A 15,164-nucleotide genomic window follows, 5' to 3' on the forward strand; every position below is an offset into this window, starting at 1 on the left:
CCTCTCACTGTTGTGGCCTCTCCCGTTGTGGAGCACAGGCTCCGGACGCGCAGGCCCAGCGGCCATGACTCACGGGCCCAGCCACTCCGCGGCACGTGGGATCTTCCCGGACCGGGGCACGAACCCGTGTCCCCTGCATCGGCAGGCGGACTCTCAACCACTGCGCCACCAGGGAAGCCCGAGAACCTGATTTCTAAAGGCCATTTTACCTCTGCTACATCATGAAGGCCTCATAAGGAGGAAGAGAGCATGGCAGGGGGTGGGGGGTGGCAGTCAGTCCGCTCGGCAGCTGAAGAGGCTGGGCTCCCGAGAGTGGACTGACCTGAGGGGAGTCTGGACCCACACTTCTCCCCCTGTGCTCTCAGGGTGACGGGACCGTCCTTCTCAGGATGGGAAGTGACCAGCCAGTGGTAACACAGCTGGAGGGGGAGATGCAGGTGGTCCCAGAGGAAGGTTTAACAGAGAAATCAGTGACTGGTCAGAAATCATCACGAGGTACAGAAAGTTGCACATGGGCCCCACTGCCCTCTCAGCCCTTCAACTCTTCTGGGCCTGGGATCCAGCCCCAGCTCCCAGCTTCAGAGAAAGGACCAAATCCCCGATGACAACTATGTCCTTCTGCTCCCAGGCTCCATGACCCCAGGGATGCCCAGAAAAGCCAAAATCATCTCTAAATGGGCACCACTCACTCAAAGCTTGCCTCCCTCGTCACCCTCTCCCCACTCCAGGAGCCAACAGCTTCTTCTTGGGTGAGGGGAAGACGTGGAGAGATAAGAGGAGGCTACCGGGACTGCAGCGGAAAAACAAACAAACAAGACTGGGTTTGGAGTCAGACCCGTTTTCAAGTCCAAACCCTTCAACCACTAGCAGTGTGGCCTTGGGCAAGTTACTTAACCTTTCTGAACCTCTGTGTCCTCGACTGCAAAACAAGACAACGGTACCGGCTTCAAAGTGTTTGTAAGGAGTGAAAGAGCAGACGAGGAAGCCGGGAGTGCCCAGCAGAGAGCTCGCCAACTAGAGAGGGAAGGGGAAGGGGGTGCAGACGAGCCGGTGGGAAAGCCCCCTTCACCGCTCCCACAGCACTGGGTACATGGGCAGACAGGAGAGTGAATTTTTAAAAGAAATCGAGTGTACGAAACGAAATCAAAGACACGCCCATTTATAAAACGCTTGGTAGGGGCCAGGCACCTGTACCAAGTGCTACTTGGGCCCCAACTCGCCATCCGCCTCCAGAGAAGTAACGGCCCTTCTCTCAGCCCCGCCCCCCTCAGCACCACTGCAGGGAACGGGGATACCAGCTCTCATTCTGAAGTTTTCACTTCACGAAACTTGCTCATAACCCTTTTAACTCATCTCACCCTCACAATTCCCACTTCACAGATGACGTAACTGAGGCTGCCCAGGGGACCAAGGTCATTGGAATCCAGCCCTGTCTGGATTCAAATCAGGCGGCTCTATTCCACTTCATCCCCAGGCTTCCTGGGACCCAGGAGGATGTCAGCAGTCACCCCTGCAGCATCAGCGCCCCCGTGTCTGCCACGTGCCTTCAGGCCGCAGCCCCAGCCGCCCTGTGACTCAGCCTCTGCATCCAGCTTGGGGTCAGCTGTTTGAAAACGGCTCCCTCAGCACGGAGAAGGGAAGGAGTGGACCCTCTCTCCACCTTCACATCTCTGACGCCCACCTCCCACCGGCCCCCGGCCTGGAGTGGGGAGCCCTACCTTGTGGGTGAGGCTGGGGTCTCTTGGAGCACTGTCCTCCTCCTCCGAGCTTCCCCGCTCTTCATCCGACGTGAGGTCCTCCTTGGGGGCCACTGCCGAGATGGGACAGACCTTATAGGGCTCTGTGTAGGCGCTGGGGTCAGAGCAGAGGAGAGAGAGGGTTAGAGCTCCCTGTCCAACAAAGGGAAAGCGAACAGGCCAGGGGCCCTACTAATGCCGTGAGCCGTTAATGAGTGCTCTGTGCTTCCATGAGGGCCCAGAAGTGAATAAGAACCTCCTTCCTGCCCTCACTCCAGCCAGTCTGTTCTCCTACTAGTTCCTTGAACATTCCAAGCTCTTGGCTGCCTCAGTACCTTTACACATGCTGTTCAAGACAGACTTGTCTCCCTTAGACACGAGGTAGGCTGTGATGCTGAAGGAAGGTACAAATAATTACTATGAGGGCAAGAGATGTTCATTCTGATCAGTCTGGCAATCCGGACTGGCCTGGTTGGGCAGCAGGGTCAGTCCTCAAGGTGGCCGTGTCCTCTGGGCCTGAAGAAGGGATGCAATGATGTGGCAGACAGAGTCGGGGATGTGCATTCTAGCCCCTCGCCCGAGCCCTGCTGCCAGCCAGATCATGGACAAGACACAGCTCAGGGCATCAGTTTCCACCTAGGCTACTCTGGAATGATGATTCCTATTCTCATTTTCTTGGCAGATGCCGTGAGGATCAATATGTAGAAAGCTTATTCAGGTGTGATAATCTCATATCTATATAACTATGACTGTTGTGTAGGCATTGTCATTAACTGATTAAATAATACATTAATTCAATAAGTATTCATTGATTGCCCGCTTTATGCCCGGCACAGAGCTAGGCAGTGGGTAGAACACCGGTGAATAAAGCAGATGTGGTGCCTGTCCTCGAAAAGGGAAAAGCTAACACATGGTTGCACACTGTAACACGGGAAGAAGGACGCGCTCTCACAGAGAATAGCAGGAGGGGGGCTACTGAGACAGGTCAGGGAAGGCACCTCTGAGGCTGAGACCAGAAGGAGGAGGAGGGGCCTTGCGATAGGAGGGGAAGCGTTCCAGGCAGGAAGGCACCGAGGCAGCAAAGAGCCTGGCATGTGACATAAGCCGACCTGGAGCACAGGAACCCTCCTTTCTCTGCCTTCTAAACCTTCCTCACAGAGGGTGCTCTGGCCCCGTCACAACGGCCTCCCTGCTCTGCTCCTTGCTCCCAGCCTCCCTCTCCACACAGCAGAGTGATTGTTCTGCAACAGAAATTGGGCCACGTCCCCTTCCTACTCAAGAACCTTCAATGGCTCCCTCCTGCCTTTGGCAATGTGGTCCCAGACAACTTCTCACAAAACTTCTCTTCATGCTAAAAATTCAGGCATCTTATCTTACTAAATTCTTATCAAATACTGATTCCTGCCCTCTGGGAATGATGGATGGATGGATGGATGGATGGAGAGACGGAGGAGGGGCGGCGAGGAGGGAGCCTCCATCCTCTGGAGTGGCCCTGCCAACTCTAGCCCAGGCCTTTGGTGGGCAGGTGCAGGGCCCTTGCCTCAGGTCTGGTCCAGGCAGGGGGAAGCATGGCCAGGATGGGTACATCAGGAGAGGAGAAACTGAGCCTTGGGTTGCAGTGCAAGTAGAGGCCCTTCTTGGAGCTCCTTTCTGACTATCATAGGAGGCAGACCATGGACACCTCTCTCCAGAACACCTGGAGCCCAGGAAACAAGGGTCTGCCTGGAGCAGGACGGGCGTCCCCTGGTCCACACACTGGCGAAGAGGCTAGATAGATCAGCAGCCTGTTCCTGCCTGGGCTCTTGCTGTGTGTGTGTGTGTGAGTGTGTGTGTGTATGTGTGTGTGTGTGTGTGTGAGTGTGAGTGTGTTAGTGTGTGAGTGCGTATGTGTGTGAGAGGGCGAGTGTGTGTTAGTGTGTGTGTGTATGTGAGAGTGGTGAGGGCTTGGAGCTGTGCACTTGTCTGCAGAGGCACAGCCCGCTCTGCCATCCAACTGCACACCCTTCTGGCCACTCCTCTTTCTTCCTCTTTTTCAAGATTTACTTTGTTCTTTTCTTTCAAACTACGAGAGCAAACAAGTACTCTGCAACAAGCCATACACCACGGAGGTGTACGAAGGCATGCGAGAGCCTCCCCTCCTGCTGGGGCCACCAGTTCCCTCCTCTAAGGAGCTGTCCCCTGGCCCAAAGGTCAGGAACGCTGCAACTGCCGAGGGAGCTCAGAACCATGCTCAAGAAAGTGATGGCGTGGACAGTCTCACTGAGCTGCAGCTCCCCTCTCTCCAGAGCTGTGCAAGTCCTCAGACAGGAAGCCGAGCCCTGCTCTCCCTCCATGAGGAATGGCCACACTGGGCCCCAGCAGGAGCCCATTAGGCATGTGAAGGATGGCCAGTAATGGTGAGGCAGGGAGCAGTTAACTGCGCCCCGGGACCATTCCTCCTCCTCATCAAGGAAAAGCAGGTATACAGCAGGCCTTTCCTAGGACGTGCTGTGAAGGCGGAAAGGATTCCCAGCCAAGCCTCCCGCCGGGTAAACGGTGTCTCCATCCTCCCAGGCAGCAAGCTGGAAGCCCAAGCATCTTCCGCACAGCCAGCCACTGCTTGAACATTAAACCTCTCCCAAATTCACCTTCAAATCTTCCCCGACTCCGCTGGCATCTCTATGACAGCCTTGTGGTCCAAGCCATCTCTTGCCTGGATGTCTGTAACATTTGCTTCCTATTGGCTCCCATTCCCCCCGACTGCCCTCCTATCTGTTCACCCAGCGGCCAGAGGGACCCTCTCAAATCCAATCTGATCTTGTCACCGTCCTGCTCAAATTGCTCAGGGATATTCCAGTGCTGTTGGGATTTGGCCCCAACAGCCCAGCCTGCCAGGCAAGGCTCCACTCAACCTGGGGCTGGGGAAGTGGGCATCCTTGGGCCCTCATGCTGCCATGAAGTCTGCCCAGCATCAGACTCCACCAGGCATCCAGGGGCTCTGCCTCAAGCCAGGCAAAGGCTGGATTCCTCGGACCAGAGCCGTGGGTGACACTGGGGAGAGAGCTCATAGACACCAAACCTCCAGAGAGGCAGAGAGGCTGGCTCAAGGTCACGGGGCAAATCTGGACCAACACCCATCGCTTCTGAAGATGCCTCTGCCTCTGCTTGATCCCACTTTAGAGACATGAAAACAGAGGCCCAGTCGGGTTCCCTCGGTGCACTGATGTGTGGGGTTGGGTCTCAGGTTGCAAGGGCAAAAGGGGCTTTGCTTTTGTTGTCTGTGCTCTTCTTTAATTCCCTCTCTGAGAAGCAGCAGAGTGCAGCGATTAGAGCTCACTCTTGGGTGCGACTGCCTGGGTTCAAACCCTGGCTCGGCCACTTAATGGCCACGTTTAACCTCCCTAAGCCTCAGCAGTGCCCAATTCACTGAGCTGCTGGGAGGATTCAATGAATTAAATAATGCAAGACACTCAGAACAGTTCCCAGCACTTAATAACTCAATCAATGTGAGCTGTCCTCCTTACCAGCTTGGCCTGGCTGTGCACGGCTGTTCCATTATTGACCGGCTGTCGTCTAATGTCAGCCCGTGTTTAACATCTGAACTATCCCGACCTCATCCTGAGTGATAATACCCATGAAGTCACAGTACGTATTCTTCTAACACTTTGAGACAAACCATACAATAATTAACCTATAACATGTTTGACTAAAATGATCTTGGCCTCCATTGAAGGTGCACAGACCTTAGAGACAAACGTGGTTACTGCTGACCCACCAACCATCTGTCTTCAATCCAACCTTAGCTTCTGGCTAGAAATGTGGCTCAGGTTCTTTTTATTCTCCTTCTTCCTCTCACTTCTGTTTTCTAGAAAGATCTAAAAGGGAACTCAGGAAACAAGGGTTTGGGTTCTCTGATGATATTCTGGCTCATTTATTTCACTGTCCTATTGAGGGATTGTGAGCACAGCAGACGGGGACAAACTGCCATTAAAAACATGCTTTCAGGGCTTCCCTGGTGGCGCAGTGGTTGCGAGTCCGCCTGCCGATGCAGGGGACATGGGTTCGTGTCCCGGTCCGGGAGGATCCCACGTGCCGCGGAGCGGCTGGGCCCGTGAGCCATGGCCGCTGAGCCTGCGCGTCCGGAGCCTGTGCTCCGCAACGGGAGAGGCCACAGCAGTGAGAGGCCCGCGTACCGCAAAACAAACAAAGAAAAAACACATGCTTGCGCAACATCAAAGAGCAACTATAATCCGAGGCCTTAACAGATTCAGTGGAAGCTGTAGTGACAGACCTTATATTGGACCAAAGTCATTTGTTAAATAAGCAAACCAAGACAGAACTGCCTCAATAGACCCCTGATATTTGCTACCAGGCTGATCTTCAAATACAGGGGAAGATAAACACCTCCAAATGTTTTCTTAATAACTTCTGCCCAAATGCTCTGACAGGCCCTGGAGAACTCGTGTCCTGGGTGAGCAACCACTTGCTCCCTTGGAGAACAGACTGGGAACCCTCACATAGCCCATCCATTGCCCTAGTCCATCAACATAAACCTGTGAGGTGGGTCCCCTACACAGTATGCCCCAAGGAAGGCTACAAGGTCTGTATTTTCAGCTATCTGGTTCCTATCTGCTTGCTTTTTGGTCATTCAGACTCCGTCCTGTAGGTACTGGTAATACAGTGGTGAACAAACACATGGTCTGTTCTATGGCCTCTCCAGTCAAAATGCCCATTACAATCATAACTAGGTGAGGTGTTGTCTCTAGACACCTTTTTTTCTTCCTTAACGTCTTTATTGGAGTATAACTGCTTCACAATGGTGTCTTAGTTTCTGCTCTACAGCTAAGTGAATCAGCTATATGCATACATATATCCCCATATCCCCTGCCTCTTGCATCTCCCTCCCACCCTCCCACCCTCCCTATGGTCACAAAGCACCGAGCTGATCTCCCTGTGCTATGCGGCTGCTTCCCACTAGCTATCTATTTTACATTTGGTAGTGTATATATGTCCACGCTACTCTCTCACTTCATCCCAGCTTAACTTTCCCCCTCCCCGTGTCCTCAAGTCCATTCTCTACGTCTGTGTGTCTAAGACACCTTCTTGGAATATACCAATAGATTACATATGAGAAAGCCCTCTGACCCAAAACCTACCCATCTACTCACTCACCCATCTATACACTTTTCCATCCACTCGCCCATTTAGCCACTCCTCCCTGCCGCCCTCCTCTCCATCCACCCCTCTGCCCATTCATCTATCCAATTACCCATCTACTTAGCCATCCATCGCTGCATCCATTCATCCACGCACCTATCTGGCCAGCCTTCTATCCACCCGCTCAACTATGCAGCTACGCAATCATCCTTCCTTCCATCCGTCCACTCCCTCACTCATTCAACAAACACAAATTAGCACCTACTTCAAAGTGCAAACACATGGAGGCCTCAAAGATGACTAAAGCACTCTCCTGGCCTCACAGAAAGCACAGTGCAAAGTATTAGTTAAGAAGATGAGCTCAGAAGTCAGAACACTTGGTTTGAATCCCAGCTCTACCACCTCAAGCAAGTTACTTCAACTTTCCATGGCTCAGTTGTTTCTTTTTCTTTAATCTGTAAATCAAGGGTAATGACACATGCTGGGAAAGCAGACAAAATGCCACGTGGTCAGCACTGTAGGTTTAGAGACCAAGTGGTATAAGACTTTGGCATCAGATCAAGGAGAGTCACTGGGTGACCTTAGGCAAGTCACCCACCATCTCTGTTTCTTATCTGTCAAGTGGGGATGACTGTATAGGTTCACTGTGGGCTTTAATAAGAACATGATAGTAAAAGCAGCCATTGCCTAGAACACAGTAGGTCCTTTCTGGCCAGGCTGCAGAGGGGCCAAGTTCTAAACCCCCAGACTAGTCTTCACAGAGCTGGTCTCCCTCCCTCTGGGTTGACTTGTGCTTTAAAGGGAACGTAAATTACAGCTGCCCAGAGCTCGTGACCTTAAACGACCCTCCAAATGAGCACAGTCCTTTCCAGCAGCCTAGAGTCATAAAAGGACATGTGCACCCACATGGGGGGAAGAGAACTTTGTAACCTGGTCCAGGGCTGTCCGGCTCTGCCCATTAAATGCCGTCCCATGTGACACTCACTGGGAGCCATAACCCTGAGCACAGCCAAAATGGCCTCATAACTCACAAAAAGGGAAAGCTTTCCTCACTGGGAGCCTTTCAGTGGGTGCTCTGGCCCCTCGCTCCACCCTTGCTGGTGCAGTGACAGATGCATGGAGGAGGCCAGATTGCAGATGTAACGTCCTCTGGCTCCTCTGAGATAGGCTGGGGCCTTCCCGGAGCTCGCCAGCTTGGCGGGAGGGGCAGGGGGGCCTTGGGGCTGTGATCTCTGGGAGCTGGGAAGTTTGAGACGGAGGAGACGGGAGGACGGACCTGGTGAATATGACTATCCTAATTAATGAGCAGGGCAGCTGGAAGAGCTTGGAAGTGGATGGAGGAAAGGGCTGGGTGCGGAATCAGGGATTTCCAAATCCTCAGACGTTCCATCTTGTCCTGTGTCTCCTCTCCCATCCCTCAGCACCTGCAGAGGCCACTCAAACATCCCTCCAGACCTTCCCCAGGTGAGCGTGGAAGTGGATGGAGGAAAGGGCTGGGTGCGGAATCAGGGATTTCCAAATCCTCAGACGTTCCATCTTGTCCTGTGTCTCCTCTCCCATCCCTCAGCACCTGCAGAGGCCACTCAAACATCCCTCCAGACCTTCCCCAGGTGGCATCTTCTGCCCTGATATTTCCCTGTCACTCAAAAGTGACCCCCTCACAGGTCCCCCTCCTTCAAAGGCACATGAGATTTTCTTGGATACCACCCGCACTGTAACTGGCAACTTTCAATCTCAGACAGTGGAAACTGCCCAAGAAGATGGGGGTCAGAGACGGGGGAGTCCTGCATTCACTGCTAACCCACTGCATGATCCTCCCGGTGGGCCTCCACACCTGTAAAACAGAGGTGGAGAACAAGACACCCACAGACGTGAAACCGCGTGTTGAGACCGGACCACATGCATCTGATGGCCTGGGGGCCAGGCTCTGAGAGCAGCTGCTGCCTGGAGCCTTCTCCTCTGTTTCATTCCTTCTTGGAGGGAATGCATCTTACACCCAGGGTCAGCCAAGGGATAGTGCTTGTAATGCTTCCCAGAAACATGACTGAAGGAGAGGCTTTTTAAAAAATTCAATTTCCATTTTTCACTAAGTAAAAACAGAAGTGCATCCCTGCTCTGTCCTGTCACATCCACACCCCTCTGCTTAAAGCGCAGCCTCAATGGTGTTTTACAGAGATTTGTTTTTTTGTTATAATAGCTTTACTGACATACAATTCATATACCATAAAATTTACCCTTTCAAAGTGTACAATCCAGAGCTTTTTAGTATAGTCACAGAGTTCTGCAACCATCACCACTATCTAACTTAGAACATTTTCGTCACCCCAGAATGAAACCATGTACCATTTAGCCATCAATCACATTCCTCCCTCTCCCCAATCCCTGGCAACCACTAAATTACTTTCTATCTCTATGGATTTGCCTATTCTAGACATTTCATGTTAATGGAATCATACACCATTTGTCCTTTTGTGTCTGGCTTCTTTCACTCAGTACAATGTTTTCAAGGTCCGTCCGTGTTCTAGCATGCATCAGTACTTTATTCCATTTAATGGCCAAATAATGTTCCACTGCATGGCTGTGGAATAGTTTGTGTATCCGTCCATCTCTTGACGGGCACTTGGACTGTTTCCACTTTTGGGCTTTTATGAACAGTGCTCCTAGGAGTATTCATGCAGAAGTGTTTGGGGGGCATACACCTTAATTTCTCTTGGTAGACCCAGGTGTGGAATGGCTGCGCCATGTGGTAACTCTACGTTTACCATTTTGAAGAACTGCCAGACCATTTTCAGCCGCACCATTCTGCATTCCCACTGGCAGTGTTGAGGGTTCTGATTTCTCCACATCCTTATCAACACTTGCTATTGTCTGTCTTTGTTATTTTAGCCTTCCTAGTGGGTTTGAAGTGGTTCTTTAGGGATTATCAAGGAATTTTGCTCTCCTTGATTACAATTCAGCCGCCTCCCGCCCCAAACAAACACCACCTGTTTCCTATTCAGAGAGAAACATAATTGTGACTATGAAGGCTTTCTTTTCAGAAAATCAATTGAGGCTCAGACGTCCTGGGAGAAAAAATTGATACTTTGGGGAGATCTGCAGAAGCCTCATGAAATGACAAACTAATATACAGAGGTAACATACGAGAGAAAAACCATAAGCCACAGTCCCAGTCTCCCCAGTGTAATGGTCTCTCTGACCCTGGCTTCAGTAACAGTATCTGCCTCATGCAACTCGGGCCACCAGCCAGGACAGCAGAGGAAGAGTCCTGAGCTTCTGGCCCTTAGCAGCAGCCACGCTGTTGGCACATGGCCCTGGCCCTGCTCTGACCACTGCCCCCAGCATTGTGGCCCTCTCCGGGGCCACAGGAGAGGATAACGTTAAAGGGCACAGTGTCAGAATTCCACCTCCTAAGGTCAGGACCCAGCTCTTCCACTCATCAGCCCAACGACCCAAGGTCAGCTGCTTAATCTGCCTCAGTTTCCTCATCTGTCAAATGGAGATGATACAGCACTTACCCGCCCAGGGTTTATAAGACGGTGTGTATGAATGAGGCGGGTGGACTGCTTAGCACAGTGCCTGGCAGGTGGATTTACTACAATCAGTGTGAGCTACAGGCCAGAGCCGAGTTAATCAGCCAGAGCTCCTCGAGGTCTTACAGAGCTGGGTTCTAATCCCACCTCTGCCACCAGCTTGCTGTTGACCCTGTGTGGGCCCTCTCCTCTCTCTGGGCCTCAGTTTCCTCATCTGTAAAATCAGGGAGTTGGAGGACTTCTGAAGGCCCCTTCCACCATGATGTTCTGTGAGTCTGTGTCCAAAGGGGTCCCCTGCAAACCTGAGGAGTTCTGTCCCAGTGATTCCCGCCACATATCTGCTGCCGTCAGCCGTCACATGCGGCCAAACCACCACCTGCCTGACCCTCACACACCTTTGTACCTGCCCATCTCTGTGCCTCTTCCAAGGCTCCAGCCGGATGGGGCTCCCGTCACCACTTACATGTTGAGGCTGCAGAAATCTGTGTCCCTGTATCAGCTCCCCTGTCAGCCACCAGTTCTCCGAGGGCAGGAATCATGGGCTCGCTATGCGTTTCTGTGCATTCCATGAATGACATATAGTAGGTACATGACGAGCACGTGTTGAGTGACCGTCCTATGCAGCTATCCTTCTGACTTTCATCAGCCTGTCAGTGAGGCCCCCTCCACTTCTGCACATCCGGCAGGAGCCTGGCACACAGCAGGTGCTCACACCTCTGGTGGAAATGGCACTGGCAGGCACTGCCACCACCGAGGATGCTGTGGCGTGGAGTCTTAATGGATAGATGAGCTTTTTTGCTAGTTAGGCCGTAACTTTATACTGCTTCAAATACGGCTGAGGGAGGGGGGCTGGGAGAGGCACCCCCATGAGCTGGATGTGGTTCACCCACAGGTTCAACGGATTCTATGCGTTCAGTTTCCTCATCTGTAAGATGGGCTCCACAGCCCTCACTCCTGAGCAACAGCCCAAAGCAAGAGGAAACTCGGACCCATCTTTCTCCTGTCATCTCTGCTCCGGATTCAGAAGCCCGAGCACAGGGGAGGTGAGAAGGGCAGGGGAACCACAGCTGCACCCCTAGCAGCTGGAGATTCATGAGGGGCACTATAATTCTATAATGGCACACCACATCTGAAGCTGCCAGGAGCTATGAGAGAGGGTGTTTGCGGCTTGTGTGCGTGGTGGTCTGAAAAACAAACAAGCCCCTTTTCCCACCCTTCCCTGCCACATGGACACAGCCAGCCAATAACAACAGCAGCAGCAGCAGCAGTAGGAGAGGCAGAAGCCAGTGATCTTGAGTGCTGAGGACGTGACGGGCACTTGAGAAATTCTTCTCAATCACTGTATCCTGTAGGTATTAAGGTGCCCATTTTATAGATGAAGAAATAAGCAGGGACACGATATGTGCAGAGCTGGGATCTGATCTGAACACAGGGACCTCGGCTTCAGAGCCTGTCCTTGTAACCACTCACCTACCCTGCTTCCACCAGCAGAAGCAGCTAATGTGTGTCAGGCACGGAGCTGCACATGCCTCAGGGATCATCCCTTGTGACCCTCTCAGCCACTTAGTGGGACAAGCCCCACTACCGTCCCCATCCAGCATCTGGGGAAACGGAGGCTCTGCGAGGCTGAAGGACTCGCCCAAGCCCACTCTGCTCTGCCCCTCGCCCAGCTTCTCCCACACAGAACCACAAACAGCTGATCCGCACCTGGGCCCACTCACGAGACATGTTCACTCATCTGGTTCACTGTTGCCCCCTCTGTGCTGGGGAGACAGACGTGAAAACGTGCGAGACGTGCCCAGACACACTGGGGGTCCGCAGTGCAGTCGGCACACGGTGGGTAGGAGGCGGGGCCTTCCTGACACGTGAACAAGCGAGTCACGTGGGAACAAAGTGGGACGCCTGGATGGGGGACACGGGGTCCTGACAGAGACGGACACCCCAAGGCTGAGACCCAGAAGGGAAGGTGACACAGGCAAGGGCAACAGGCCTGGACCCAGACATCCAACATCGCACATACTCTTGTCACATGGCTCATCTGTGGTGGTGCCCACTCCACCAGCCTCCTTTCCCCCAAACAGGGAAGAAACATTTCCAGAGAAATGCCATCCTTTGCCAAAGGCCTGTAAGAGCCTATGAATCCACCCGGCTTCTCGAGGGCAGGGCTGCCAGCCGAGAACAGATGCCTGGGAGACGCCCAGTGTCTCCAGGCCGATGGATTCGCCCCAGACCTAGCTCCGACCTCACCTCCTACTCCCGGAAGCCTTCCCTGACCACTGAGGCAGGTCTACCATGAACTAGTGAGGCTTAAGCTTCAGGCCCCACACCTGCATAGGTCTCTCTCAAGGCTCTGCAGATTATTTTCTATCCTTCGTTGTACATTCTTCATCTTAAAGAGACTCCCCAGATTACATAAGCTTCAGAATCTGCCCCTGCTTGGACACGCCTCCCTGCAGAGGGCCCGCTCCCCTCTACACGGCCCTGTACCCAGAGGCTCCCCTCACCTGGTTGTGGTCTTAGCTCGGCACAGGTTTCCTCTACCTCACCAGCCCCCAGGGCTGAACTCTGCACACAGCAGGTGCTCAACTAACCTGCTGGTTTCAATGGACTCCAGGGGAAGCACCTCCAGCCGGATCCGTGCGTGCATCCGTGTGTGCTTCTGTGAGTAGACACGGATGTGGGGCATCCCCCGGTCAGAGCTGCCCCCAAGCACAGACACAGCAATTTCCTGCAGATGGAGCGCCTGCTGCCTGCACTCTCTTGCCCGACACACCTCACATGTGCCGACCGTCCACCCCACGCCTGAGTGGGGGACACAGAGAGGGAGGAGATACCCCTTCTCTGCCCCTGAGGCACCCACAGCCCAGCGGGAACGCAAACGGACAAGCAGCGGACAAGAACGGTGGTGAGGGCTACGAGCACAGGAGAGGGGCCCTAAACTTGTGCATGTGGGTGTGTGTGTGTGGGCAGGGGGGCGGTTCCAGGCCAGGGGAGACCTGAGACAGTCTGAAGGTTGAACACGAGACAGACAGGAAAAAGAACGTTAGGGGAGAGATCTCGGGAAAGTTTGCGTAAAGGCACAGAAGGGAGAGACGTTGGGGTCTGCGTGCTGTGGGGTGAGGAGGGCTGGGACAAGGGGCTGGCCAGGCAGCGGGCTCTCAAATGCCCCTGGACTGTGTATCCCGGGCGGGATGGGGGCCAGCGAAGGTTCTAGCCAGGGGAAGGACCCGAGCAGTTGTGCTCCCTGGAGAGTTCACCCTTGCCACCTGGGAGGAGACACGCTGGGGGCGGGGGGAGGGCGAGGCGTGGGCTCGGGCAAGTCCGTGGGAGGTGTGGGAAACAATAAACTATTATCCTCATTTCACAGATGAGAAAACTGAGGCTCTAAGATGCTGGGGGATTTGCTCAGGGTGACGCAGTGAGCAAGAGGCAGTCCCAAGACTTCAATTCAGGTCTTCCTGCCCCAATTACAACCCCTGTCTCTCCAAGGGTGAAATCGGGGATGTAAAAGCAACAAAAACAGTGCCTGAAACATGGCACGACTCAGTGAATGCGAGTCTCCTTTCCAGTTCTTATTCAGGCTTTTAAATATAACCCGTGTGGGACCTGTCTGGTGGCACAGCGGTTAAGAATCCGTATGGGGATTCCCTGGTGGTGCAGTGGTTGAGAGTTCGCCTGCCGATGCAGGGGACACAGGTTCGTGTCCCGGTCCGGGAAGATCCCACATGCCGCGGAGCAGCTAGGCCCATGAGCCACGGCCGCTGAGCCTGTGCGTCCGGAGCCTGTGCTCCACAACAGTGAGAGGCCCACGTACCGGCAAATTTCACGAATGTCAGACTATCCAAGGATTAGAGTTAATTGAACCTGGTCGGGCTTCCCTGGTCACAGAGTGGTTAAGACCCTGCCTGCCAACGCAGGGGACACAGGTTCCATTCCTGGTCCGGGAAGATCCCACATGCTGCAGAGCAACTAAGCCCGCGAGCCACAACTACTGAAGCCCACGCGCCTAAAGCCCATGCTCCGCAACAAGAGAAGCCACCGCAATGAGAAGCCCGCGCACCACCACGAAGAGTAGCCCCCGCTCGCCGCAACCAGAGAAAGCCTGTGCACAGCAACGAAGACCCAACGCAGCCACAAAATAATAATAATAATAATAATAATCCGTGCTTCCAGTATAATCAACCCAGGGCCCATTTTCACAAAATTTCAATTCACACACACTTCTCAGGCACATTTCTGTGGCATAAGTGAGGCCACCCTGCACTTCCTGGGTCACAGGGCTGAGTGGGGCTGGCCTGCCCTTCCTTCCTCTCACAGCTGGGCTGCGGGCTACACCAGGGCAGGGAGTGTTGCCATGCCTTTGTTAGGGCTGCAGCAAGTCACCCATTTAACAGGTGGGGAGACTGAGTCCAGAGCAGAAGGACTAGGGGCAGACCTTCTGTTGCCCAGCTCAGTGCTCTTTCCAGGCTCCCAGGAGCCTCCCTTGGGAGGAGGGGTCGTCTGGCCAGGGATTTGGAGGCTTGCAGGGTGTGGCGTCCTGGAGGAAAAAGGCAGGGGAGGGGCAGGACTGCCTGGGAAGTGGGACCTTTCCCTTCAACAGCAACGAAACGTCTCATCCTTGGGGCGGGAAGAGAGGTACCCGCCCTCAGCCCCACTGCCAGGCCAAGACACATCTTCCACTCCTCCTCCACCCACCTCCCAGGCCTTGTCCTGCATTTCCTGTAAACACGGGCACTTCCTCTGGCGGGCGGGGGGGGGGGGG

The 15,164-nt window shown here is 53.7% G+C and overlaps 1 protein-coding gene across 1 annotated transcript in view; it reads right to left on the reverse strand.

Annotated features, from left to right (window-relative positions):
• Positions 1-15,164, reverse strand: part of FGD5 (FYVE, RhoGEF and PH domain containing 5) — a 119,125-nt gene that overhangs the window by 67,135 nt on the left and 36,826 nt on the right. The window contains exon 3 of the mRNA XM_007461575.1: positions 1,719-1,851. Within this exon, the coding sequence (XP_007461637.1) occupies positions 1,719-1,851 (133 nt within the window). The remainder of the gene's footprint in view (positions 1-1,718; positions 1,852-15,164) is intronic.

This window comes from Lipotes vexillifer, unplaced genomic scaffold (assembly GCF_000442215.2).
Source record: "Lipotes vexillifer unplaced genomic scaffold, Lipotes_vexillifer_v1.1 scaffold889, whole genome shotgun sequence".
Classification (NCBI taxonomy): Eukaryota; Metazoa; Chordata; class Mammalia; order Artiodactyla; family Lipotidae; genus Lipotes; species Lipotes vexillifer.